Source organism: Ambystoma mexicanum, chromosome 8 (genome assembly GCF_040938575.1).
Source record: "Ambystoma mexicanum isolate Mex_15411 chromosome 8, UKY_AmexF1_1, whole genome shotgun sequence".
Classification (NCBI taxonomy): domain Eukaryota; kingdom Metazoa; phylum Chordata; class Amphibia; order Caudata; family Ambystomatidae; genus Ambystoma; species Ambystoma mexicanum.
This window is the reverse complement of record NC_090929.1, coordinates 1,683,399,026-1,683,426,881: the sequence shown is the minus strand read 5'-3', so window position 1 is coordinate 1,683,426,881 and position 27,856 is coordinate 1,683,399,026. Positions and strand designations below refer to the sequence as shown.

The 27,856-nt window shown below is 47.1% G+C and overlaps 1 protein-coding gene across 1 annotated transcript in view; it reads right to left on the bottom strand.

Annotated features, from left to right (window-relative positions):
- Window positions 1-701: 701 nt before the first annotated feature.
- HTRA1 (HtrA serine peptidase 1) overlaps window positions 702-27,856 on the bottom strand; it is a 515,752-nt gene continuing 488,597 nt past the window's right edge. Inside the window, exon 9 of the mRNA XM_069611985.1 lies at window positions 702-1,765. Coding sequence (XP_069468086.1) covers window positions 1,597-1,765 — 169 coding nt within the window. The 3' untranslated portion in view covers window positions 702-1,596. The remainder of the gene's footprint in view (window positions 1,766-27,856) is intronic.

The window sequence follows — 27,856 nt, the reverse complement described above, 5'->3', positions numbered from 1 at the left end:
TAGACCTGACCCCTACTGTAGCAGCAAGGACACTCGGCTCTAACCTTGGGAACACTGCAGAGATTGAACGCCCATCTTGTCTCCATTCAGAGAGTACTGCACAATTTGAAAACGTATAGACTTTGGAGTAGTTTGACAACATGCCTGCAGCTTGAATGTTATATTTCATATGCACTGCTGGGCCTGCTCACGAGTTTGGCATTACTTCCTCTGGAAATACCGCCAAACAATGACAATGCTACCACATGGGATAAGCATGCGGTAACTTGAAGGTTCCGCATGATTCCTAGTCGCAAAGACCTTTTTGGTTAATACCCATTGTGGAGTCCAATAGGACTTAAATCGAGATTTTATATGACCGCTCCTGGTAATTGCCGCATGTGCTAATTACTGCATGCGGTAATGCTTTTGTGTGGAGGCTATCACCATCACACAAAAGTTGGCGGATGAGATAAGTTTCACTTCTGAAACTCTGAATTTGGCGGGCTGGTAAAATACTTGATATTCTAATATGGCACCTGTGTTACCACTGTCACCAAACTTATAAGGGGCCCTTTATAACTTGGCTGTGCCATTTTACATGCTCTATGTGGTTATGTTATGTTATGTTGAGTTATACCTTCCATCCGAAGTTCAAGAGGCGGCAGGATAGAGAGTTCCGTGCTCGCCGCAGCACCTCCAGCAAACCACAGACACCCTCCTTCTGGACAGGTTTTTTTTATTTTTTATTACCGGTAAGAACTGCTGAACATTCTACAAAATATAAGTGATAATCGTATAAAAAGTGTCGCCAGTTTGGCATCCAAGATATTCTAGAGGGTGGATGAAATCCAGTCAAGAAGCGCAATCACCTTTCTCCAAAGGCCCAAGCATGCACCCCCTGTGTACCTATTTCTGCCCCCCTAACACACCTTCATGGTTACACCAGGTCTGCCCTGTTATGACCTCCTCTGCACCAATGTGACCCCCTAATACAGTGCTCTTTAAATTCAACCATGCGCACCCCCTGACAGCCATCCCTTACTTCACCCATACGTCCACACACGACCCTTTGTCTTCCCCAGTGTACTTGTACCCCGGCACGACTATGGCTCCCACTATAGAGCTCTTACCAAATGTATATTGGTCTGCTCCCTTACACCACAATTGCATCTATGCCCCCTTGCAACCCTTGAACACCCATGTTTGCTCTTTACTGTCCTGTTCCACTACATGTCTGCTCCTCAACACTCTCTCCACTGCACCCAAGACTTCCCTATACTAAGCCCCCTTACTAAACCCACCACCCCGTAGCATGCCCATAACAGCACTCACACTAAACTCCCACAATGCACTGATTCCTACCCTTATGCTCGCCTCCTTCAATGGGCCCATGTGGGTCCCAAAACAACCTCCCCCCTTTCTGATCCCTCTTCCATTAAATAATGGGCTTCCATTGCCAGTCCAGGCTCTACCCCCTGAGGAAGCCCTGTTGCAGGTCGAAAGTCTACGGTTGCCGGCACCGGTCCTGAGTAATACGCAGTGAGGATCGTAGTCGTAGTCGCGGGGCGTGAGATCCGGTAGTCGCGGGGCGTGAGATCCGGCTCACGTCGACGACTACGGTGTGATCTCCTCCGGCACCACCGTCAACATCACATCCTCATTCCCTCGACGCACCACCATGTTCAGCGTGGCATCCTTCTTGATGGCGTCTGTGACGTCACTGGAGGTGCTCACCGACTGTCCGTTGATGCTGATGATGACGTCATTTTCCTTCAGACCAGCCCTGGAAGAGAGGAGGATAACATTACCGATTTGTGGGTTCCTCGGCAGTACAGTAGCATTAGCAAGAACATGATTGGGTAACAGTTTCAGCACAGCATGGTGTAGGAGTACTGTGGCAAAACTACAGAGCACTGCGCGAGAAATTGAGTTCAAATATAAGAAATCAAGGATTAGGTTTTGAGTATTGCTAGTATCTGTGGTGAATGTTCTGGTGGTACAGTGTGCTGGTAACAGCGAATAGTTTGATAGAACAGTGTAGTGCTTGGAGAGGGGTAGAGTGGGTGTGTTACCAACTACAGTGTGAGTTTTCAGAGTGTGGTATTAGCATGTTATGTTATGTTATGTTATGTTATGTTATGTTATGTTATGTTATGTTATGTTATGTTATGTTATTGGGCATTTGTGAAGCGTAGTACCTTTGTACCATTGGTATGATCTCAAAGCACTATGGGTTGAACGCCCTCGGGGACCGCAGTCCAGGTCAGTGGAGAGATTAGGGTAGTAAATAGTGCTTGGGTGCACTCAGTACGTGTGCAGCTAGTGCGGGCTAGGTGGGGTGTTGCTGCATTCTAATGCTTGACGTGGTGCTGTGGTTGTGTGAAATCAGTACAACGTGTGCAGCAAGGCCGAATTGAGCTCGGTATCTGCATTCTAGCGGGCGTTGGTAAAGCTTGTGTGTGAGATAATGTGTGGAGCTAGGCCGATATTATCATGGCGTATACCTGCGTTCTAAAGACTGTTGAGGTGTCCCTGGAGGTGTATAAGTATGTGTGCAGCAAGCTCAAACTGATCGAGGGGTAGAGCTGCATTCTATTTTTTGTTGGTGTAGAGCAGGGATCTGCAACCTTTGGCTCTCCAGATGCTTTGGACTACAACTCCCATCAACTCTAACACGCATAGTCAATAGCCGGATATCATGGGAATTGTAGTCCAAAACATCTGGAGAGCTGAAGGTTGCAGAGTCGTGGTGTAGAGTGAGAGGGAGCATATTGGTATGTGTGAGTGTTTATTTGAAATGGAGGGGGACCCCAGTTCCTGATTACCTTCCAGTGCCTGCCGAGATGAGCCTATCTATTTTAGAGGTTCGGAGCCATAGTTCCCTGGGAGACATTTTCTGTCTAGTGTGGAGTTTGCTCACAAGGTCAAAGTTCGACGCAAAAGGAAAATACTACAGTTACAGGCAAGTCAAAAAGGTGTACACACACAGGATACATTTCGACAATATATATGGTGTTCTATATCAAACCTCTGGAAACAGAAAAAAAGCCCCCCACCCTTCTCAGGCAGGGAGGGCAGCATTGAGCTGGTCACTCACAGGACCCTGCAAGTAATCCTCCAATAGGAAACTTGCCAACCCCAAAGTATGCAGCGTTAAGAAGGCAGGCGGAACCGGTGCCTGCATAAGTGGAGAGCCTCGGCATCTTAAGAAAAACATAGCCCTTTGAAGCTAGACCAGCGTAAGACAATGAGAAGCAACCCAGCCAATTAAATCAGAGTTATTAAAAATACCCAAGTTTAAAAACCAGGATAGAAGAGTCTGCTTTCTCTGATTATTGTGAGGACCAAAGTCTTGACCCTCACCTCTGATGAGTCTCCTCCATGTTGTTCACTTTTTGTAGTTTGGAGCAACAGATTTTATTTAACTCTAACACATACAGCATCTGATATCTCTGGAAATGGGTCCATTAATATTTATGTGCTGATTGGAGGCAGGATGCAGTCTCGGGGTCCCCAGGCTTGTTCCAGTGGCCCTGTGGCAGTCTTAGGTTCCTTAAACAGGAGGAGAGCCAGGAGCACGTCTACTCTGTATCACTGGCACCATGCACTGCCTGTTTGCCGCTTTGCGCGGCTCGGGGCGCTGCCGGGACAGGATCTCGCGAGACCATGGCGAGACGCGTCTCATGAGCTTCCTACACACCTCCCTTCGAACAATGATGTCTATTCCATAATAAAGCCATCATACTTCACCGGGGTTCTGTGCTCTCTCCTCGGACGACACTCCTTTGTATTCCCTGCGCCCGGTGCTTGCATCGCTCCATGGGACAATTCCGGCGACTCGCTTTCTATCTCATTTTCTATGACATCCCTCAGTGATGCCTCTAGTTCTTGTCCTCTTGTTGCATTGCGGTCTTGGCAGTGCAGGGATTGAACTCGGCTTGCATTCGCTCAGTGGTCTGATGCCGTTCAAACATTTCCACACGTTCCATGTTCCACGTTCCACGTGCAGCCATCTTCAGTGCGGATGTGATTGGTCCCTCTGTGTATTACTTTTATGGGCTTGCTGAACTTCGACCCTGCCGCTTGGTCTTTAAATGGTAGACATATTTTAATCCAGTCTCCTTCCCTGACTTCAGGACCTTGGGTTGCACTTCTCCAGTCGCTCCACTTTTGATTTGCGCTTTATTATTTGCCAACCTCCACACAATCTCTGCCATGTTTACTTAATCATCTTCTTTTACTTTGATCAACCATAGTGGTACAAGTGTGGACGCCGCTCTTCTCCTCCTCAGCATGCAAAAAGGCGACACTTGGGTGATGCCATACAGCTTAATTCACTGTTTTTAGGGGATACATTCCTGATGCCTTTGCTAACTGAATCGCCCCCTTGATAAACCTATTCGCCCTCTGAACCAATCCATTCGCCTGGGGGTGGTACAACGGGGCCTTCCTCTGCCTTATGTTGTGTCTCTGCATAAATGACTCCATCTCCCGTGACACTAATTGGACCTCGTTGTCTGTGACAATGTCTTTGGGGAGGCCTTCACTCTGAAAGATGGATGTGAGGACTTCAATAACTGTTGTGGGAGGTAATGTAGGGGACAAATTCCGCTTCTACCCATTTCGCCAGTCTACCATTACTATTCCATACCGATGCTCGGGAGCCATTGCTTCTAAAGGACCAATGAAATCCAGTCCCACTTTTTACCAGACTGCTTCAGGTATTTCTGAGGGAATCATCAGGGCTTGTCTGGTCTTCAAATGTTTATCACTTCATGCACTCATGACTTCTCTCAATCATGGAGTGGATGGCTTGATCCATTGCGTGCCACCAGTATGCCTCTCTTACTCGCCGGTGCATCATGATGTTTCCCAAATGCATTGAATGGGCTCTGCACAGGATGACTATTCTCATTCCTATTGGGGGTATTACTATGTTGCCCTTAGGGATCAGACCTTCTGTCGCTGATACTTCTTCCGCCACCTTCCAGTACGGTCTCATGCCTTCCACGATGGCTCTTTCTTCTGGCCACCCGCTCCTGACCCACTCTCTCAGTCTCACCATGGTGTAGTCTTTACTGTCCTCCTCTTTCAAGTAAACCTTCACTCATCTCTAAGAACTCGAGATGTCTCAGGTCTTGGATGGATGAGACAATGCATTTGTCCTGCAGGAATGTGGTGGCTCTCTCTTTGTTTCTCGGAAGCCTGGACATACAGTCTGCTTGGGCATTCCTCCACCAGGCTATGTGAGCAATCTCAAACTTATATTCTTGAAGTTTTGCCGCAATGCGTGCCACGTGGCATGTGGACGACTTTGTTCCTCCTGGACTAGGCTTATGCTCCGTAACCAACTTGAATGTTGTGCCCCATCTGTAAATCCTGAAATGCTCTACTGCCCATGCACAGGCTAACATCAGCTTTTCTACAGTGGAGTAGTTCCTCTCAGCATTGGATAGGGTTTTGGAGTCAAATGCCACCAAATGTTCTGTATCGCCTTTCGTCTGGGTGAGCACGGCCCCTAGGCTGCACACTCTGGCATCTGTGGTGATGAGTGTGTTCCACATGGGATCGAACGGCTGTAGGCAAAGTGCTTCCACTATCCACCCATTTATGCACTATTCAGCATCCGACTGGGCTTCGGACCAGGTGAACTCCGCTCCCTTTTTGAGCAGGTCTCTCAGTGGTGCATAGACTTCTGAAATATTTGGGAAGAATTTGGTGTAATATTCTGCAAGTCCCAGAAATGATCTCCCTTCATCCTTAATGGCAGGCTCTGGAGCCTTGACTGTAGCCTGCACAAGGTTTTGCTTGGGGCTAATTCCTCTGGCGGATATCTTGTACACCAGGTATTCGACTTCTTGTGCCTTCAAGACGCACTTCTCATACCTCAGCTTTACTTCCGCATCCTGTAATTTGGTGAGTACTTTTCTCAATGTGACGTTGTGCGTGTGCTCGTCATCGGCGTACACCATTATATCGTCCTGAAAATAGGAGACGTTTCCTATATCTCGCAGGAACTCGATTCGGTTGAGTGGCCTTTTCTGTTTGAAGTCCTTCTTCGTGCTGGTCTGGGTACCTTGTATTTACACTAGGTGCGGATGTTATACACGGCCCCTCAAGCCCTGGTGTATACCAACGGCAGGCAATCCTGCCCTATCTATCCGTCCCGGGGCACTAGACAGGGCTGCCCATTCTCTCCGATCCTGTTTGCCCTAGCGATAGAGCTGGTGCCGTGCGTGCTGAGGGAGTATCATGCCCAAAGGGGGGTGACACTTGGTAAGCACAAGTCCGTCGTCTCTTTATATGCTGATGACAAGTTGGTATACGTCAAGTATCCGTGAGTTAACCTGAACCCTGTGGTGGAAGAGATCACGGAATTCGGGAACCTATCGGGTTTACGTATCAATTGGTCTCCCCGCATGACATTGGTGAATCTTTCGCCTAGTGCCCGCAAGGCATCCGCTACCTGGGTATTCAGGCGCCCACATCTCCTGTTAGGCTGTACGAAAATAACTATTTGGCGGCATTACAATATTTGGAACACAGGGTAGACACCTGGGTGCGGCTTCCAATCTCTCAGGCAGCCCGCATATCATTATCTAAAATAGTGATATTACCTAAATTGCTGTATGTCTTTAATAATGTTCCAATATGGCCCCCTCTTACTTTCTGGAACTGCTTGAGGAGCATGATGAATAGGCTGATATGGGCTGGAAGCAGGTGCGTGTTTCATTAGATACGTTATGTCGCCCGAGCTCTCAGGGGGGAATGGACGTTCCGGACCTCTTTTTGTATTATTTAGTGGCCCAGGCTCAGTACGCGGTCCGGTGGTGGTCCCTCTCGGAGGACCTCCCCAACACGAGCTTGGAGAGGGCGATCACCAACCCAGACGATCTCAGGGGACTGTTGTGGGCCACACGAGACCGTCACACAAGGTCTGAAGTGCAGCCGTTGGAAGTCACACTAAGGGCTTAGGACTGATTTGCAAAGAGGGTGGGACAGGGACACTGGTACTCCCCCGCGATGTCCTTATATCGAGCCCGGGGCTTACCTCTTACACATGAGCTGATCTTTATACTACACTACACCAGGTTGCAAATACACACATTGGGTGATATCGCTCCTGAGGGTATGTTTATCTCATGGGAGGATCTCAAGAGTAAGGGGGAATGGAATCCTCTTACGAAGCTTCGTCATTTCCGTCTCCGGGAGGCGATGAAGACTAAATGGCCAGACTTCCCACGTGCTTCCCCCTCTTCCACACTGTTGGAATACATCGCCAATCCGACCCCTACTAAAAGGTTAATTTTGATTTTATATGGAATGGCCCGTACACATAAACCCCCAGATTTAGATCGAAGTAAGGCTCGGTGGGAGGGATGCCTGGGGTACACACTGACATACGAGCAATGGAACTATGCTTGTGCACAGACTAAGTCTATATCTACTAACAATAGGTTCTGCCTGATCCATTTCAAATGTTTGCACCAACTGCACTATCCACCCCTCAGTCTCCATAACTTGGTCCCACTTAAATCCCCTAATTGCAGGAGATGTCAGCAGACATCGGCTGATTACTTCCATGTTGCTTGGCTGTGTCCGCAGGTGCGTCCTGTGTGGGAGGGCATCATGGAGGCAGTGTCCGAGATGGTAGACAAGCCCGGGCCAGCTTCTCCTGATTTTGGTCGCTAGCAATGGTTGATTCAGAATCCCGGAGTGAGAAGAGGCTGATAGGCATGGCGTCATGTGTAGCCAGGTCTCTAGTGGCACGTACCTGGGGGGCAGCCAGGCCTCCCCCATATCAACATTGGTTAAACGTTATGCAGATTTGTGAACGCAGGGAGATGCTGTATAATTTAACGATTCCCTTGACTAGCAGACCTAAGGACTACTGGGTACCCATTCGGTGCTATACTTCCAGAGACATAGAGCTGGCGAACGGGGTTGAGACGCAATAAACCTTTGACACCCCAGGTGACGTGACAGCCAGGTCCACAACACTTTGAATCTCATACTGTTGGGTAGCCAGTGGCCGGGTTGCGGGGCAGGCTACTACGGGGGGGGATTAATTCTTACATATAGGGATGGATGTTGGAACTGTGCTTATATAAACGGAGCCTGATGGACACTGTGCGGAATACATCGGGGTGAATAAGGTGGAGGTAAGTGGGTCGGGAGTGGGGATGGTATTTGGGTCTCTAGTTGTCTATTTTATTGTTGTTGTTATTTCTTTTTTGAACAAACTAATAAAAATACAGTTCCAAAAAAAAAAAGAGCGTTGGTCTTTCAAAAAAAGTACCAACAACAGACAAATAACCTAAGAGGATATTTTCCAATAAATATGCTGGCAAAGTTTTAAAGGTGCTCACCTTTTAAACCCAGCAATATGTAGTGAAATATTCCCTGGAAAACAAAATGCCAATACGAGCATGTGCTTTGATGATCATTTTATGTGTCTGCACTGGAAACATGACAACCTGGGTGAAATCCTGGTAGCCAAATGCTTGAGAAAGCTTGCCGACCTAAAAAAAAACCAAGGGGGTTGTGACTGCCCTTTGAAAAATGTTAAACTGTCCACCCACGTGTATCCTTTTCTTGTGCCCTGAACAGCAATGGCCACAATCAGGGAAAAATAACCGCACCAGTCTCCAGGGTTGCAACCTTTCTTGCCACATCCTGGGGAAATGTTTGGGACTCACTTGCCCTCCCATCATTTCCCCTCCTCCCCCCCCATGTCTGGCGTTCAACAATACTCTGCTTTTTGAAGAAGTACACATACCATAGTAAAGTACCCACTGAAATATAGAAATCGTGACAGAAATATGTGACGCAAAAAGTGTACAATTTTGGCATTATTCCCCCATCTTGACTGGGAGACTACAAATACCAGAATGCAATTCAGCAAAGGCAAACAAAATGGCCTTTGTATTTCCAAGACATATAACATGTAATGCGTGAAAAGGTTACCTGTTTGTGTTTCAGTGTTTGACAAATGCAGGGTTCATATAGGATGTGACGAAAAAACCACGTCCTACCAAAAATGAACACTTTTTGGTGAGCTAAATATGAACATCAGAAAATAATGTAGCTAATTTAAAACTATGTTGTGTGATATATCGTAATTCCCTGCAGGAGAGTGTAGATGTGAGCTTTGTGTGTGCCTTCGGAATGAAAATGGCCATTGGCATTTCTTAAAACGGAAACGTTAGAAACATCTCCTCCAAAAGAATGGTCTCTTAAATGGGCCATCACTTGTAAATCGCCCCACTTTAAGAAAAAAAGCGATGGCCGCTGGGAGTGGGTGTTGGTCTCTAGAGAGCCACGGGAGGTTGGAGGCCACACTTCGTACATGGAAGCCGCACAGCCCCCGTTAAAACAATATTCTTGGTAACGTTGAGACAGGCGCTGGTGCCTACGGGGCCCCCCTCTGACAGCAGTGCCCTGGGCCACCGCACAGACTGCCCATGCCTCGGGCGGCCCTGGCTTCTAGACCTATAATGGCTCAGGTGAATATCCAACGCTGCTTTACCCCTTGTCCAGTGCATCATTTAATGTGCACAACTGCAACACCGCCCCCCAGGAGGGAAGCCCCCCCAAAAGCTCCCCATGCACATGTGACCCAAGGAGCGGATGATAAGGAGCGGCGCCGCAGGGTCAGGAGTGGGCATGCCTGCAGTATGTGGAGGCCAGGGAGTGTAAACCTCCTGCTTAATATGGCTGTGACCTCGTCTGTGGATCAAACATGAGCCATTGCAGAAATGAAAGAAGTGAACATTTTGACAGTCTTAAAAAATGGCTCATTTTGCAGAGTCATAGGTCAGTCCTCGGGCGCCCTACGTCTCCGTCCCCTTCACTGTGAATTGGCAGTGCCTGGAAGCAAGGAAAGCCTGGCTTTAAAGCACCTAGCCGCGTGAAGGCCCCCGTTGTGCCAGCCCGTCTCTCTGCGTGCCATGATTAATAGCCGCCGTGTTTGGCTCGCTCCCCGGACTCACGGGGTCAGCTTTTTTTGGCACAATTCTATCCAGTCGTACAAATGCCAGTACGAGTGTCAGATCAGGGATTCTCGGGAACAGACGTGGGAAACACCATTTTGGGAAACAAGAAGCGCACTGCAGGGGGGCAAAGACATGGAAACCATGTTATCCTATAATTCATCTTAATGACTTGTGGAGTGACGTCTGGGGCAGCCATACGGGTTAATGCTCAGGCGGCAATGCTGGAGCCAGTAGATGCCTGTGTGGGGGGGACAGGGGGGGGGTACAGTACAGGCTTGCAGGTAATCAGTCCTCACCACAAGGCCTACGGTGGAGTTCAGGGCATTTGCCACTGAGTGCCAATTGCTCAAGTCGCCGCTGGGTAGTCCAAAACACCACCCGCAGGGTTGCAGGTAAGTGGTGCGCCTGCTCAGTTACTCCCAAAAATCAGGCCAATACTCCCGAGAAGGAAAGATAGGGACCCGCGGGTATATGGGGGGTTATAAGGCGTCAACACAGGCACATCCGTTTCGCAGCGCCTACCTTGTCATGCCACGCGCACGCTCAGGTGATGCACTCAGGTGATGCACTCAGACCAGAGGCATGAGAAGCCGTTTCCGCAAAGAGGACCCCTGCTCTAGCGCTGCCTGATCTGAAGGCGGCCTGTGCTATACGTGTTTCTTTTCATTTAAGGGAATTGCTAGCTACAAAGAATGTCTGGATTAAAAAATATACCTGCCCTTCAAAACTGAAATGTATATTTACTTGGCTAAAAATACAGAAGTTAGGATGAGAACTACATTTCTACTCAGTAAACACAGTAAACATCCATTCACCCCCAACTTCCCAAAATATGTTTCTAGAATAAGCCTACCTCGAATCCTTATCTAGAGCCCTGACCACCGTCATCGACGGCAGTGACAAATGAGGAGTTCTCCTCTTCTTGCCACCGGACTGGAGGTTTATCTGGAGCCCTGACCAGTCATCGACGGCAGTGACAAATGAGGAGTTCTCCTCTACTTGCCACCCGTCTGGATGTTTATCTGGAGCCCTGACCACCGTCATCGACGGCAGAGACAAATGAGGAGTTCTCCTCTACTTGCCACCCGTCTGGATGTTTATCTGGAGCCCTGACCACCGTCATCGACAGCAGTGACAAATGAGGAGTCCTCCTCTACTTGCCACCCGACTGGATGTTTATCTGGAGCCCTGACCACCGTCATCGACAGCAGTGACAAATGAGGAGTTCTCCTCTACTTGCCACCCGACTGGATGTTTATCTGGAGCCCTGACCACCGTCATCGACAGCAGTGACAAATGAGGAGTCCTCCTCACTTGCCACCCGACTGGATGTTTATCTGGAGCCCTGACCACCGTCATCAACAGCAGTGACAAATGAGGAGTCCTCCTCACTTGCCACCCGACTGGATGTTTATCTGGAGCCCTGACCACCGTCATCGACAGCAGTGACAAATGAGGAGTCCTCCTCACTTGCCACCCGACTGGATGTTTATCTGGAGCCCTGACCACCGTCATCGACAGCAGTGACAAATGAGGAGTTCTCCTCTACTTGCCACCCGACTGGATGTTTATCTGGAGCCCTGACCACCGTCATCGACAGCAGTGACAAATGAGGAGTTCTCCTCTACTTGCTACCCGACTGGATGTTTATCGGGAGCCCTGATCACAGTCATCGACAACAGGGAGTTCTCCTCTACTTGACATCCAAATGGATGTTTATCTGGAGCCCTGACCACTGTCATCGACGGCAGTGACAAATGAGGAGTTCTCCTCTACTTGCCACCTGACTGGATGTTTATCTGGAGCCCTGACCACTGTCATCGACGGCAGAGACAAATGAGGAGTTCTCCTCTACTTGCCACCCGTCTGGATGTTTATCTGGAGCCCTGACCAGTCATCGACAGCAGTGACAAATGAGGAGTTCTCCTCTACTTGCCACCCGTCTGGATGTTTATCTGGAGCCCTGACCACTGTCATCGACGGCAGAGACAAATGAGGAGTTCTCCTCTACTTGCCACCCGTCTGGATGTTTATCTGGAGCCCTGACCACCGTCATCGACAGCAGTGACAAATGAGGAGTCCTCCTCTACTTGCCACCCGACTGGATGTTTATCTGGAGCCCTGACCACCGTCATCGACAGCAGTGACAAATGAGGAGTTCTCCTCTACTTGCCACCCGACTGGATGTTTATCTGGAGCCCTGACCACCGTCATCGACAGCAGTGACAAATGAGGAGTCCTCCTCACTTGCCACCCGACTGGATGTTTATCTGGAGCCCTGACCACCGTCATCGACAGCAGTGACAAATGAGGAGTCCTCCTCACTTGCCACCCGACTGGATGTTTATCTGGAGCCCTGACCACCGTCATCGACAGCAGTGACAAATGAGGAGTCCTCCTCACTTGCCACCCGACTGGATGTTTATCTGGAGCCCTGACCACCGTCATCGACAGCAGTGACAAATGAGGAGTTCTCCTCTACTTGCCACCCGACTGGATGTTTATCTGGAGCCCTGACCACCGTCATCGACAGCAGTGACAAATGAGGAGTTCTCCTCTACTTGCTACCTGACTGGATGTTTATCGGGAGCCCTGACCACAGTCATCGACAACAGGGAGTTCTCCTCTACTTGACATCCAAATGGATGTTTATCTGGAGCCCTGACCACTGTCATCGACGGCAGTGACAAATGAGGAGTTCTCCTCTACTTGCCACCTGACTGGATGTTTATCTGGAGCCCTGACCACCGTCATCGACAGCAGTGACAAATGAGGAGTTCTCCTCTACTTGCCACCCGACTGGATGTTTATCTGGAGCCCTGACCACAGTCATCGACAGCAGTGACAAATGAGGAGTTCTCCTCTACTTGCCATCCGACTGGATGTTTATCTGGAGCCCTGACCAGTCATCGACAGCAGTGACAAATGAGGAGTTCTCCTCTACTTGCCACCCGTCTGGATGTTTATCTGGAGCCCTGACCACCGTCATCGACAGCAGTGACAAATGAGGAGTTCTCCTCTACTTGCCACCCGACTGGATGTTTATCTGGAGCCCAGACCACCGTCATCGACAGCAGTGACAAATGAGGAGTTCTCCTCTACTTGCCACCCGACTGGATGTTTATCTGGAGCCCTGACCACTCCCCTCAACAATAGTGAGAAATGAGGAGTTCTACTGTTCCTCTTATCGGATTGGATGTTTATCTGGCACCCTGACCACCATCGACAACAGTGACAAATTAGGTGATCGCCTCTAGTTGTCATCCGATTGGATGTTTATCTGGAGCTCTGACCACCATCATCAACAACAGTGACAAATTAGGAGTTCTTCTCCACTTGTCATCCGATTGGATGTTTATCTGGAGCCCTGACCACTCCCATCAACAACAGTGATGAATGAGGAGTTCTTCTCTACTTGTCATCAGACTGGTTGTTTATCTTGAGCCGGGACCACTCCCATCAACAACAGTGACAAATGAGGAGTTCTTCTCTACTTGTCATCCAATTGGATTTTCATCTGGAGCCCTGACCACCATCATTAACAGGGACAACTGAGTATTTCTACTCTACATGTTCTCCAAACAGATGTTGGAACTTTCCACTGGTTGCCGTTTAGACGAAGAGTGTCCTTCAGTACACTCAAAGCACTTGCCAACAATCGAACGAGGGCCATCATGGTTCAACCATATCCCCTGAAAAACACACTGGTGATCACCTGCGGCCCACAGACTACCATGTGCTAGCTTTCCAGGCAGCAAACAGGCAAGCCCGGTCAGCACAGGTCTCGCCTACACAGGAGCTCAAGCATGGGATTCCCTCCTAGAGGCACTTCATACAACCAAATACCAAATTGGATTCTCAAAAACTTTGCAAACCTTCACAATCTCTTGAAACTTCGATGTGGCCCTGAACTTGGCTCAACTTTGGACTAATGTTGATGGGGTTCACAGTGTCAAATACCAAATTCCCTTTGCATGCTGGGACTCGGCATGCCTCTACGGGAAACACCAGCTTCCAGAGACATCCTTATCCCAGGCTCTTCCGCAGGTAGTCCAGGTATGAGCCAACCAAAACAAAACTGAATAGACAAGGATATAATGTAATGCCAATCCTGGTAGAGGGGCTCCAATGTTTTTATAAATTCTGTAAACTTCGGGTTTAACCCTAAGTTACTAAGGGTAGGCCAGTCGCGGCCCCCTTGAACATTGTTTTTAAAGAGATACAGCTTCACCTCACTGGCGAGGCCCAACAAGGCAGAACACGTCTCGCTTTGCAGATGGCACTGTGGTTCAGAGGAGAACTGGCCAGCATTTTGGAGCCAGGGGGCTGGGACCAGACTGACATGAAAATACATATTCTTCTGCTATGAAAGGTACAGTGACCTAAAACGTGGTTGGAATTAATTAATTAATCTTTTATAGCGCGCTTAATGCCAGAGACCAGTCTCTGAGCACAAGACCGGAATTCAAACCTGTGTTGCTTTGCGTTGTCTTGCTTCCAAGACAAGCACGTTGCCCCGACGCTTCCTTAGTTGGAAACATCCCAGAGAACAGGTTATTTGAGCCATGTTAATTCTCAGCAGAAGGGTTCCCATGTTTTTCAAAATGACAACCCCCGGCACATCTGCCCCACCATGTCCGACAGACAACAAGGTGATAGTTTTCAAGACCAGCCAATGCTAGTGGTTGAGCAAAATCAGAGCCAGCAATGAGGTCATAATTCACGGGTTGGCAGGAAAGGAGCGCCAGATGGTGACTAGGAATCTAAAAAATGGAGCAGGGGAAAAAAAAGCTCTCCGGTAGAAGATACCCATTGAGACCTCCCATGTCCCTCGGCCAAACTCAGACTTCACCGTCGTCTAGAACCCAAATACTCCACTCAGCCAGAAGAAATCAAGACCCTCTCAAGATGGTTTTCAGCACTTCCACAGGAGCCCAAAGACACACCAAGAACAGTCCAGCCAGACATACCCACCTTCACAGATGAGCTACTCGCAACGTTAGATGACTGCCGAGCATCTCTTGCCGTTATGCGCAACCTATCCACTACCTTCGAAGCTAAAGCTGATCACCAACACACGTATAGCTATGGTAAATGGCAAGAAATAATCCGGTCATTTGCTACAACCCTACAACAGTTTCATTCCTTCCTGTCTATCTTTACTGCACACGTCTTCTTAGTAAACACATCCACCCTCCTCTCTCACCCCTGACCCTGAAAACAATGCTTCCATGCTTAACCAGTAGCCAACTGTCATGCTGTGAATACGGGCTGAGCGCCCTCCCACATCGTTATGTGGGAAGGCCCACGTTCAGGCCTGGACAAAGGGAAATGATGTTGAGCTAGGGAGGGGGCGGGAAAAAAGGAAATCGGCAGTTATCGCCATGACGGTGTGTAATAAAGAGGCAAGTTTACACCAGCCGTCGTGTGTGCGTATTCATTGAGATTGTGTACCTCCCTGCTCGAGTGGTCCTCGGAGCAGGTGAGGCACAAACTCACACTGGTGACGAAGATGGCCCAAGTTGAGACACACGCCACAACAGCCTGCAGCCCTGTGGCCCAGGTGGGTGCCATCGGGCACCTACAATGCACGTCGACACTCCTCCCATCAGGACACACATCACCACAAGGTACGGAGGGGGTGGAGGTAGCAAATGCTCCCACAGGCAATCCAGAGCTCACGCATTGACACAGGGGCGACGATCAACATAATCATTAACGAAGCCTATAATGGACTTTCCAGGGCCCCAAAACTCAAGAGATCCACCATTGACATCTTTCGGTATGGATTCACCTCACCACTTCTGTGCAATGGGGTCATTGTCCACACAGCAAAGGTACTGCTACATGTCCTCCAAACCGACGTGAATAGCAGATGCATCGTTATCTTTAAAACAGAGGTGGAAATGGGCCTCATAGACATATTATACCAACTAATGGGCCACACATACTTTGCAAGGCCAGAAGACATTGAAGCAGCGTTCCCAAACCTATTCAAAGGACTTGGAAAACTGAAGAACTGGAAAATTCAGCTGCATATCAACGTAGATATCAAGCCAGTTGCCCAACACTAGAAGGGCATACCCATCAATATAGAACAACAAGTCAAAGAAGAGATCAGCAAACTTCTGAAGCAGCAGTGACAGGGCCCAACCGGTGGGTGTCACCCATAGCCCCTGTCCCAAAACAAGCACCAAACGACTCCATCAGACTATGCGTGGACATGAGGGAGAACGAACAAAGCAATTGAGCGGGAAAGAGAGCAAGCGCCCAGGATAACTGACATGATCCACCTACTAATGGTGCAAGGTTTTTCTCTAAATTGGACCTCACAAAAGGTTATCACCAGCTCGAGATTGCCCCTGAATCTTAGTACATCACAACCTTCGTAACCACATGGATTTCGTCCAGTAGAAGTGGCTTAGTTTTGGCATCTCGTCTACGGCAGAAGTTTTTCAAGAGTAGGTCCACAAAGTCATCCGCCATGTCCCCAAGAGCTATGAGTACCTCTTGGTACAATCAAGAGTAGAGCTCTGAGTGAATGGTCATCATCAAGAAGAGAACCCTGACAGACCATGTGTGATCTCGGACAGATCCTTGAGTAACCTTCAGCAATATTAAGAGCAGAGCTCTGAGTGCCTCTGGGTATAATCAAGAGTAGAGCTCTGGGTGAATGGTCATTTTCAAGACGAGATCCCTGATAGCCCCTGTATGATCTAGGACAGATTCTTTTGTAATCATCAGTATTATTAAGAGCAGAGCTCTGAGTGCCTCTGGGTATAATCAAGAGTAGAGCTCTGGGTGAATGGTCATTTTCAAGACGAGATCCCTGATAGCCCCTGTGTGATCTAGGACAGAGCCTTGCATAACCTTCAGTATTATTAAGAACAGAGATCTGAGTGCCTCTGGGTATAATCAAGAGTAGAGCTCTGAGTGAATGGTCATTATCAAGAAGAGAACACAGCGAGAACCTGTGTGATCTAGTACAGATCCTTGAGTAACTTTCAGCATAATTAAGAGCAGCACTCTGAGTGCCTGTGGGTATAATCAAGAGTAGAGCTCTGAGTGAATGGTCATTATCAAGAAGAGAACCCTGACAGACCATGTGTGATCTCGGACAGATCCTTGAGTAACCTTCAGCAATATTAAGAGCAGAGCTCTGAGTGCCTCTGGGTATAATCAAGAGTAGAGCTCTGGGTGAATGGTCATTTTCAAGACGAGATCCCTGATAGCCCCTGTATGATCTAGGACAGATTCTTTTGTAATCATCAGTATTATTAAGAGCAGAGCTCTGAGTGCCTCTGGGTATAATCAAGAGTAGAGCTCTGGGTGAATGGTCATTTTCAAGACGAGAACACAGCGAGAACCTGTGTGATCTAGTACAGATCCTTGAGTAACCTTCAGCATAATTAAGAGCAGCACTCTGAGTGCCTGTGGGTATAATCAAGAGTAGAGCTCTGAGTGAATGGTCATTATCAAGAAGAGAACCCTGACAGACCATGTGTGATCTCAGACAGATCCTTGAGTAATCTTCAATATTATTAAGAGCAGAGCTCTGAGTGCCTCTTGGTATAATGAAGAGTAGAGCCCTGAGTGAATGGCCATTATCAAAAAGAGAACCCTGACAGACCATGTGTGATCTCGGACAGATCCTTGAGTAATCTTCAGTATTATTAAGAGCAGAGCTCTGAGTGCTCATGGTATAATGAAGAGTAGAGCGCTGAGTGAACGGTCTATCGGACCCTATGTGATCTAGGACAGATTCTTGAGCAACCTTCAGCATTATTAAGAGCAGAACACTAAATGACTGGGTATTGTCAAGAGCAGAGCTCAAGGTGAAACTGGGTTTTCTGGAGACTAACGCAAATGTATCACACGATGAGTGAATAACACATTATACACGTAGAGTTCAGAAACTTTGCAGATTCTGGCCATTTTAACGGATCCTACATAAAAGAAATAATGATTTAATTTTTTTTAAATGCCTCTTTCTTGAAAACCACATGGAATATGACAGATATCTGTATTATGCTTGATGATGCTTTCATGTAACAAGAGTGGCCTGTTCTGATTCATGCAATGTAATGTAACTGGGTTGTGAATAGGACAACCTCTGCCAAATCGGGCGGGTTCTTGCTGCAGGGTCATATTAAACAGCGGCAAGTTTGGAGTTAGTGGCGAAAAGTGAAAGAGGCATGATGAGAACGTTATCATGTTAATGGAGTCGGATCAGAAGCACCTGTTCTCTGTGTTCTAGTCATATTTTAAGTGAGTTGAGGTAGGGAGTGTGGGGTGCGGGGTGTGGGTAGCCAGAGGGTAGTTTGAGGAGTCAGCAATGAGAGACAAACACAAGGTGTGTATGTTTTCAAACAAAGACATTTATTGAAATAAAGGTGGGTTGGCAAATGGCCTATCTGGCCCTATTCTAAAGAGGAATGTCCCTACCTAGAAATCTAAACTATGGATTAGTCTGTGTCAGGAAGTCAGTAACTGAAAAAGCCGCACTTGTGACCAAAACATCCTATCCTGACCCTCACACTAAACAACAAAGGGGTGCAAGGAAATGTCTTTATCTTGATGTTGGCAAAAGTGTTCAAAACAAAAAGATAATAATGACTCCAACAAAAAAATGTTCTCCAAGGTAGAGATGCTTGGATCCAAAGGGTGATCCCCTTCCCCTGGATTCTTAAATAGGATTGCAAAAGTTCCACTTTAAGGAATAGGTCCTCTGTGTCTTCACTGGACTCACAAAGTTCTTGTTTAATCAATACATTCTGTAAGAGGTTATCTGTAGGATTTCTTTTAATTATGCAGATTGCCTGGTGTAGCCCCCTGCTAGAAATCTATATTCACTTTCAATTACCTGGTAAACTCGCCTGCCAGGATTCCTTTTATAGTTCTTTTCAGATCTCCTGGTATACTCTCCTGCCAGGAATCTTTATATAATGTAAACTGCCTGGTTTACTCGCCTTCCAGGACTTCTCTTAATCTTTTCACAGTTCTTTTCAGATCACCTGGTATATTCCCCTGCCAGGAGTCTTTATATCATTTCAACTGCCTTGTGTACTCACCTACAAGGACTTTTCTAAATCTTTTCACAGTTCCTTGGATATATCACAATGGCATATACCCTGAAGTGCTTGGTATATTTGCCCATGGTTACACTTGCTCAAATATCTCCCCCACACTGGCATCTACTTCATCTGTACTGAATTGAGGTTTGTTTTTTTACTGTGCCTTGTCTGCATTCAAACATTCTTCTTATTGGGTGTTGCATATGTACTTTGCCTTGATTGCCTTCAAACAACCTTCTTCTGTTAGTTTTAACATTATCCATCTCATATCTATCAAACACTTGTTGGCACACTTTTCTGTATGCCCCAACCTCACCAGTCTGTTCCAGCATCTCTGACTCCACGGCGCCTTTGTGGAGTAGCTCTTCACCCGTTTTCCACTCTGGAGTCAGTGGCAGTATTGCCAGCGTTCTGTGTGGCTCTGTAATTACACGCCAACTTTCCTTCTCGGCCTGGACTGACAAATGCTGCTTACTCAAGCGGCTCAACAACCAAGGGCTCCTGCCCCCAACATTCCCACAGCCTTTCGTGCTCATCTGCGTCGTATTTCCCTCAGTTCCGGTAGCATTTTCTGTGTGCCTCGTGTTCGCCAGGCTCCACCTGGAGTTTACCATCCTCTCCTGCACTGCTCGACTTGACAGTGCGGTTACCATCTTTAAATGTCCCGCGCACTTAAGGCTTTGAAAAACAACTAGACTGCATGTTGTCCTTCGAGCACCTGTCACTTTGCACAAACACCCTCCTCTTCCTCGTCTCAGTACCTGAGTAATTATGGGAGTTGGAGTCCATGGATGTCATTTAAATCTCAAATGGTTTTTCTCAGGATTTTTAGAATAAGGCATATTAGAAACAGAAGGTGATATGTGTATGTTGTGGGTGTTTGGGACAAAGGTGGGGGTCTGACTAGACTGACAATAGGCCATGAAGAACTTGGGTATTAAAGGGTCTTCCTCATGGGAAAGGGGGCATACTGTGTTTCATCCAGTGAAGTCATAACATCTCCCCGGTAGTTGTCTCCTCCCATGTGATCCTCCCTCATAAACTGTCTGCATGGTCAGAATCAGGTAGCGGCTGCTGTCCCCTGGCCACATGGGAGGAGATTCCCACCAGGGAATCCGTGATGACTCCACTGGATTCATAACAGTAGCCTTTGATGTTGTTAACCTGCTCAATTACATGCTAACGAATCCTGCCAACGCATGCGTGGATGGAGTTCTTTCATGTTATCCTGCACTCATGGTGATGACCTCACTGTCAGCGGTCTAATTGCCACTGGACATACCTGATCTCTGAGTGTTCACCTCGAGCAAGAGGTCTGTATAAGCAGTATTTTACTTCCTGCAGCCAAGTAAAAACCATGTTTCAGGAGTTTCTGAAAGATCAAAGGTCCTTCAGTGTCTTAAGTTACCTTGGCATGGAGCTCCTGAGCTTTGTGGCCATCGCTGCACAGGAAGCCCCTCATTGGGGTTTCTTGTTGCAGTGGGGAGCTGTCACCGAGGCTTCCTCAGAGTGTTAGACATTACCTGCACATATGAGATGAACTTCTTCACTGTGACTTTTGGGTGCTGTTAGGGAGAATTCTCCAGAATGGCTAATTTCCCTTAACTACTGAGTCCCTCAGCAGCTTTGCTGGTTTTCTAGCATTTATTTGTTTCACCTGGTAAGAGTGTAGGACTTTTTTTCCCCCACTCTTACATGTGTTTTGCTGTGTGTGTTTAACATTTTCTTGTGTTAATAGACTGTGGAGCCTCACCTACTCCATAGGCATCATCCTTTTACTGTGTGTTACACAGCACCTTCAGTGCAGTGTCCCAGCGTTGTCTTTTTGACTTCCTAACTCCGACTCCATTTTCTGGGACTGACTACTGTCTCCCAGAACATGTAAAGTTGCCATTAACTTTATTAGCCTCTGTAAAACCACAGACCCAGTACACCCTATCCTACATAGAGTACTGGAAAGGGTTAATACCTATCCCTTTTTGTCTGTTTCTCTTGGAGCGTTGTTTCACTCCCTTTTCATCAAGACTTGGCTGGTGGCAGTTGTAACTATCCTGTTTTTCCTACCGCAGTTATCTTAAATAACCTTGGTATTGTTTTAGGCTATCTTGGTAGCCTCGAACTTAAACCTGATAGACCATATATGTTTTATTTTGGGTGGGTTTATTCGCCATTTCTTTTTGAAAATGTCTTTCTCGCGTTTTACTCTGCGCGGCAAACCAGGTTTTGTTCCTTTGTTCACCGTCTTTTCGCGGGCTTCTACGCAGAAGCCATCCTTAGGCGCCTGTATGTCTGGGGGGGACAGGATGTGAGGGAGGGGTTCAGGACTCTCTGCACAGGGTCTCCTTGGAGACCCATGTCGCACTCTGAAATGATTGGCTATGGTGACTGTCCCGGCGGGACAGCCACCCTGTTGTGTGATTGACAGCCAGGCTGTGTGAATGGGGGAAAACTGCATAAAAAGCAGGTCTCTGGGTCTGGAAAGGCAGAGACGCCACTGGAATGAACGAACCGACGAGGAGCTGACGGAAGAGGACCCCTACCACGACTGAACCACCCGGTGAAGCCCTGCTGCATGTCCGAATTCTCGAACTCCAACGACAGAGAAGATCCTCCAGGAACCTTCTTCCCCAGAGCTGGTGGGACCAACCAGTTTGCCCAAACTGCAAGCCAGGGCTCCATTCTCTGGTTGAATTTGCTGTACAGAGCTACAGTGGGCTGGATAGCCAGGAAGGTCGAACAGCCAGGAAGGTCGTACCCTGCTTGGGTTTTAAGGCACGCACCTTTTATTCGTTGCTTTGCTCTGCTGCTGGTTTCTTCCCTGGGCAGTGCAGTACCCTACAGTCTTCCTGCTTCATGTCAGTCCGACAGTCACTTCAGGAACCGTGAGCCTGCAGGAACTGCCAGGAACGTTCACCTCAGCTACAGCTTCTTCTCCATTTAAAGGTACTGTGCAAATCCAGTTGTTTGTTTTGTTCAACCGCGGTGAAAGTGTGTGAAATCTTTCTCCAATCCGAGGGCTTGTCCTTCTCTACTCTTTAAACTAACTTTTCTGCCGACCAATTTCGTCCAGAACTCTTGGCAAATACTTAACTGCGCCTTTTTGATTTGATTCCATCACTGTAGTTCCTTTTTCTAGATTGCCCTGCTTAATTAACTGTTGGTGCTGTTCAATTTCTGACTAACTTTGTCTTTCCCTCCCTTTTAAATTTCTGGAGTGCCATTTTACTCCCACTTCATTTGTGAGCTTAACTTGTCTGGAAACTATTGGGAGTGGTGTGGTGTATAAAGAGTGTGATTTTTAAACGGCTTTACTTTAGTGAAATGTTATACAACTGATGTGTAAATAAATGTATATTCTTTTACTCAGAAACCTTGAGTCAGTGTTTGCCTGAATCATAGTAATTGCTGTCCTTTGTGTAACTTCTGATACTGCTCACTTGCTCTTGGGATAAGTCTGGCTGCTCAGCCATCGCTACCACTTTACTGCGTAGTACAGGCTTGTACCAAAGGTGAAATTGTACTGTCACTTGTAGTCTTAATTGTGTGTGGTGTTCCCAAAGGGTACTGCATATAATTCTGCCTAACAGGTGCCTTCCGTGGAAGGCTTGGTCGGTGATGCAGAGTATTCAAAACTGATCCTGTGTTTGATTGGAAGCCAGTGAAGGGCTGGGAGGGCTGGGGGGATGTGCTCCCATCTTCTTAGTCCCAGCAGGGGTCCGGCCACTGCATTTTGTTTTCTCTGGAGACGGATCAAACAGGTTGCCTGGGAGGCATATGTAGAGGTATTTGTCATAGACAACTTTGATTTTACTGGTGCAAGGACAGTAGCAAGTGTTGCATGGTCTCAGGAGGACAGCTCAGGGGCAACACGCTAGCCTTGGAAGCAAGACGACACGGAGTAACACAGGTTCGATCCCCGTGTCCACGCTTAGAAAGCTCTGGGTATTAAGCGCATTGTAAATAACCCATTACATTTACACTACATTACATTGCATGGTGTGTCAGATGGAACTTCAGTGGAAGACATTGCTGGCCGGTGCGTTGACTCCAAGGTAAGGAAATTATCCATAAGAATATGTGGCTGAGGGCAGTCTTGCATCTTTCCCTGCCACATGATTGCCGTGCTATATGCAGCTATAATTAGGGAGACCATGATTTCCATTTTGCTCAGGTTGAATTTATGATATGATATGTTAATTATAACGCGCTCAATACCCAGAGGTTTCTAAGCGCAGAGACTTCAATCTGCTGTTGCTCATGCAGGATTCTAATAGTGGTAAGCTTCAGGCTACGTCCAGCTGCAGACTTGTCAAGTCTAGGTTTAATCTGGAGACAGTCTGGGTATCACCTGTACAGCTGTGGCATGATGTTCATGGATGCAACCATGTAAAGGTTGAAGAAGAGACAGCACAGGTGGATCCCTGTGGAGGTCCTCATTTGAGTAGAGGTTTTTCCCAATGACACCAAATCATCCACTGCCAGTATTAACACCAAGAGGATTCTTGACATGATGACTAGGAGTCTCAGGGGCCCTCCACCTTCTAGTTCTATTTTTTTACCGAGAGTAACAACCGGGTAGAGTGGAGCCAAGAACGATCAACGGTAACAGTGGTACAACCAAAGGTGTCTAAGCACTTAGGCCAGCAAATAACTCTGGCCCTGCAGGGCCGAGCGAACTGGAAGAGAAGGGTTTTTCTTTTTCTCCTAAATGTCCTAAGGTCACTTGAACTCAATTGAGAGCACGTTCCAAAGCAGGTCGCGCCTTGAAACACTTCTGTATAGGCGCGTTATAAACGCCATATCATCTAATATCATATCATGGTGCAAGAGCGACCGCAATCTCTGGCTAGGCAGATGTGGTCAGCAATCATTGTGTAGCTGGAATCCACTCGTAAGGGCTTCGATGATGAAAGCTTTCTGAGTTACCTCTTGATGTAAAGGTGGGCCCAACCACATAGAGCTTCATGGGCTGTACTCAAGAGCTTAAACTTGATTCAGTATTTTACCGGAAGCCAGTGGAGTTTTGTTAAGAGTGGAATTATGTGATCTCTCTTGAGGAAGCCTGCCAGGATATGAGTAGCCGGATTCTGGATTACTTGAAGATTCTGTATTGCCAAGCTCATGGCACCTGCATAAAAGGCATTACAGTAGTCCAGGTGGGCATTGACTATAGCACAGGCAATAGTGGCAGATAGTGGTTTGATGAGTGGCAACATAGTCCAAGATTTTCAAAAGGAAAGACCTATTGGTAATACGGCAGTAACTTGCACAGTCTTCTGGGTTGAGACCAGGTTTCTTCAAGAGGGGGGTCAGCAGGTTTGTTTCAAGAGCTCAGGCACATTACTTTGGGAAAAAGAGGCATCGCTACATTTATTAATCAAAGGGGACAACAGTTCTACACATTCCTTTACTAGGACAGAGGGAAAAGGGTTTGTAGGACAATTTGTAGATTTTTTTAGGACGCCAAAAAGGATTTGGTGCCCTCGAACTAAATCGGAAGAAAATCAAAAGAGGGATAATTTATGGTTAAGTTAGCTATGAACCGGTTGGGTATAACAGGCACTGCCACAGCCTGGGCATCCATAACCTTTTTTTCTGATAGTCTGCATCTTCTCCCTTAAGGTGTGCAACTTACACTATTTAAAATCACCTAAGATCATAAGCGAAGAAGGCGGTCTTAGAAAGGATAGAGCTGGTCCCATAAAATGATGCACAAAACTCCCAGACATTGGGGAGGCGAGGGGGCGATAGATAGTGAAGATTTGAACTAGGGATGGTAACAGATTGTTACAGTGCAGACCTGCGACTTCAAAGCCAGGAATACTAAGGCACGAAAACAGCATACACGAAAAATAACTTTTACAGATCAGGGCAACGCCACAGCCTTTCTTTCCTTGTCTATGAGTCATAAGTATTTTATAGTCCGCCGGTTCTGTTGCTGATTAAATAGGTCCAGTGTAATCTCTCAGCCAGGTTTCAGTAATTACTCAGTAATCCACTTGGTTTTGTATGCTACAATTTTGGATCTCAATATGATGACACAGAACAGAATGGGCAGTAATCAACGGCGCAACAAAACGGGTGTAAATCAATGCCCAACTAGAGGCCGGCATCTCTCCATGTTTTAAATGATTCAGGCTGGACGCATGCATCCCTCTTTGATGTTAAGGGGGTGATATGATGATATGATATGATAGGTTGTTTATAACGTGCTTAATACCCAGAGATTTCTAAGCGCGGACACGGGGATCGAACCTGTGGTGCTGTTAGGGAGAATTCTCCAGAATGGCTAATTCGCTTACCTACTGAGTCCCTCAGCAGCTTTGCTGGATTTCTAGGATTTATTTTTTTCACCTGGTAAGAGTGTGAGCCTTTTTTCCCACTCTTACATGTGTTTTGCTGTGTGTGTTTAACATTTTTGTGTTCATAGACTGTGGAGCCTCACCTACTCCATAGGCATCATCTTTTTACTGTGTGTTACACAGCACCTTCAGTGCAGTAACACAGGGTTGTCTTTTTCAGACTTCCCAACTCTAAACTCACAGACCCAGTACAAACTATCTTACATAGAGTTCTGGAAAGGGTTAATACTTATCCCTTTTTGTCTGTTTCTCATGGAACATTGTTTCGTTCCCTTTTCATTAAGACTTGGTGGTTGACAGTGGTATCTACCCTATTTTTCCTACTGCAGTTATTTTAAATAGCCTTGGTATTGTTTTAGGCTATCTTGGTAGCATCGAACTTAAACCCGCTGGACCATATACGTTTTTATACGGTTCCAGCTGGGTTTATTCGCCATTTCTTTTTGTAAAGGTTTTTCTTGTGTTTTACTCTGCGTGCCAAACCAGGTTTGGTTCCTTTGTTCGCTGACCTTTTGCGGATATCAGCACAGAAGCCCTCCTTAGGCGCCTGAATGTCTGAGGGGGACAGGATGTGAGGGAGGGGTTTGAGACTCCCTGCACAGGGTCTCCTTGGAGACCTATGTCACACTCTGGTATGATTGGCTGTGGTGACTGTCCCGGCGGGAAAGCCACCCTGCTGTGTGATTGACAGGAGGCTGGGTGAATGGGGGAAAACTGCATGAAAAGCAGGTCTCTGGGACTGAGAAGGCAGAGTCACCACTGGATCGAGAGAACCCGAAGAGAAGCTGACAGAAGAGGAACTCTACCACGACTGAACCTCCCGGTGAAGCCCTGCTGCAGGTCTGAATCTTCAAATTTCGATGAAAGGGAAGATCTGCAAGGAATCTTCTCCCTTTGAGCTGGTGGGCACAACCAGTTCGCCAAACTGCTAGCCAGGACTCCCTCCTCTGGTCGAACTTGCTCTACAGAGCTACAGTGAACCAGATAGCGAGGAGGAACAGACCCTGCTTGCGTTTTAAGGAGCGCACCTTTTATTTGTCGCTTTGCTCCACTGCTGGTTTCTTCCCTGGGCAGTGCAGGACCCTTCATTCTTCCTCCTTCTTGTCAGTTCGACAGTCGCTTCAGGAACTGTGAGCCTGCAGGACCTGCCAGGAATGTCTGCCGCAGCTATAGCATTCTTCTGCTCTAAAGGTACTGTGCTAACCAAGCTGTTCGTTTCGTATAGCCGTGGTGAAAGTGTGTGAAATCTTTCGCCAATCCGAGGGCTTGTCCTTCTTCATTCTTTAAAGTAACATTCCGTCCGACCAACTTCGTTCTGAACTCTTGGCAAAGACTTAACCCCGAACTATCCTGAACTGTGTGATCCTCTGCAAAGACTTTGGTCCATTGACTTTGGCCCTGGCCTCTTGATTTAATTTGCTCACTGTAGTTTCTTTTTCTAGATTGCCAAGCTTTAAGTATTCTTGCCATTTTGTGTGCCCAGCTACCTAAGGGTTTCAGGTGGCCTATAAATAAATAAACAAACAAACAAACTTAATTGTTAGTGCTGCTCAATTTCTGTCTAACTTGGTCTTTCCCTCCCTTTTTATTACTGGAGTGCCATTTTGCTCACACTTCATTGTGAGCCTAACTTGTCCAGAATCTATTGGGTGTGGTGTAGTGTATTAGAATCGGGATTTTTCAACTGCTTGATAATAGTGAAATGTTTAATAACTGATATGTAAATAAATGTATATTCTTTTAATCAGAAACCTTGAGTCAGTGTTTGTTTGAATCATAGTAATTGCTGTCCTTTGTGTAACTATTGATACTGCTCAATTTACCCTTGAGGTAAGTCTGGCTGCTCAGCCATCGCTACCACTTTACTATGTAGTACAGGCTTGTACCAAAGGTGAATTTGTACTGTCACTTGTAGTCCTAATTGTGTGTGGTGTTCCAAAAGGGTGCTGCATATGATTCTGCCTAACACTGGTGTACAGTGGTGAGGATCAAGTATAGTGATTACACTTAGATTGCTGCTATTGCCTTGGATCAACTAACCACAAGGCTAAACATCACTAAAAAGCAATATTAATAATGTCTGATATGGAAAGCTACAGTCAGGAGACCCTCCTTAGTTACACTGTGGATTATCTGAAAAATCTGTGAAGAGAAAGGAATCTCTCTGTTAAAGGCAAAAAGTCTGAATTGATTGAAAGGTTGTTAGAGAAACAAAGTCTGGAGGGTGGGTCTGAAATACCTGACCCCTCAACAAATGTGGACAATGATGAGGATGGTAATATGTCTATTATTGATGTGTTAGATGAAACAGGTGTGTCCCACAATGTAGGCCTCACTGCTCCTTTACCTGCTTAGCAACCTCAACCTTTGTCCACTGGGACCCCTCAGGGTCCTACACTCAGCCCTGAATTCATTGCTCTAGAAAAGATGAGTCTTGAATTGG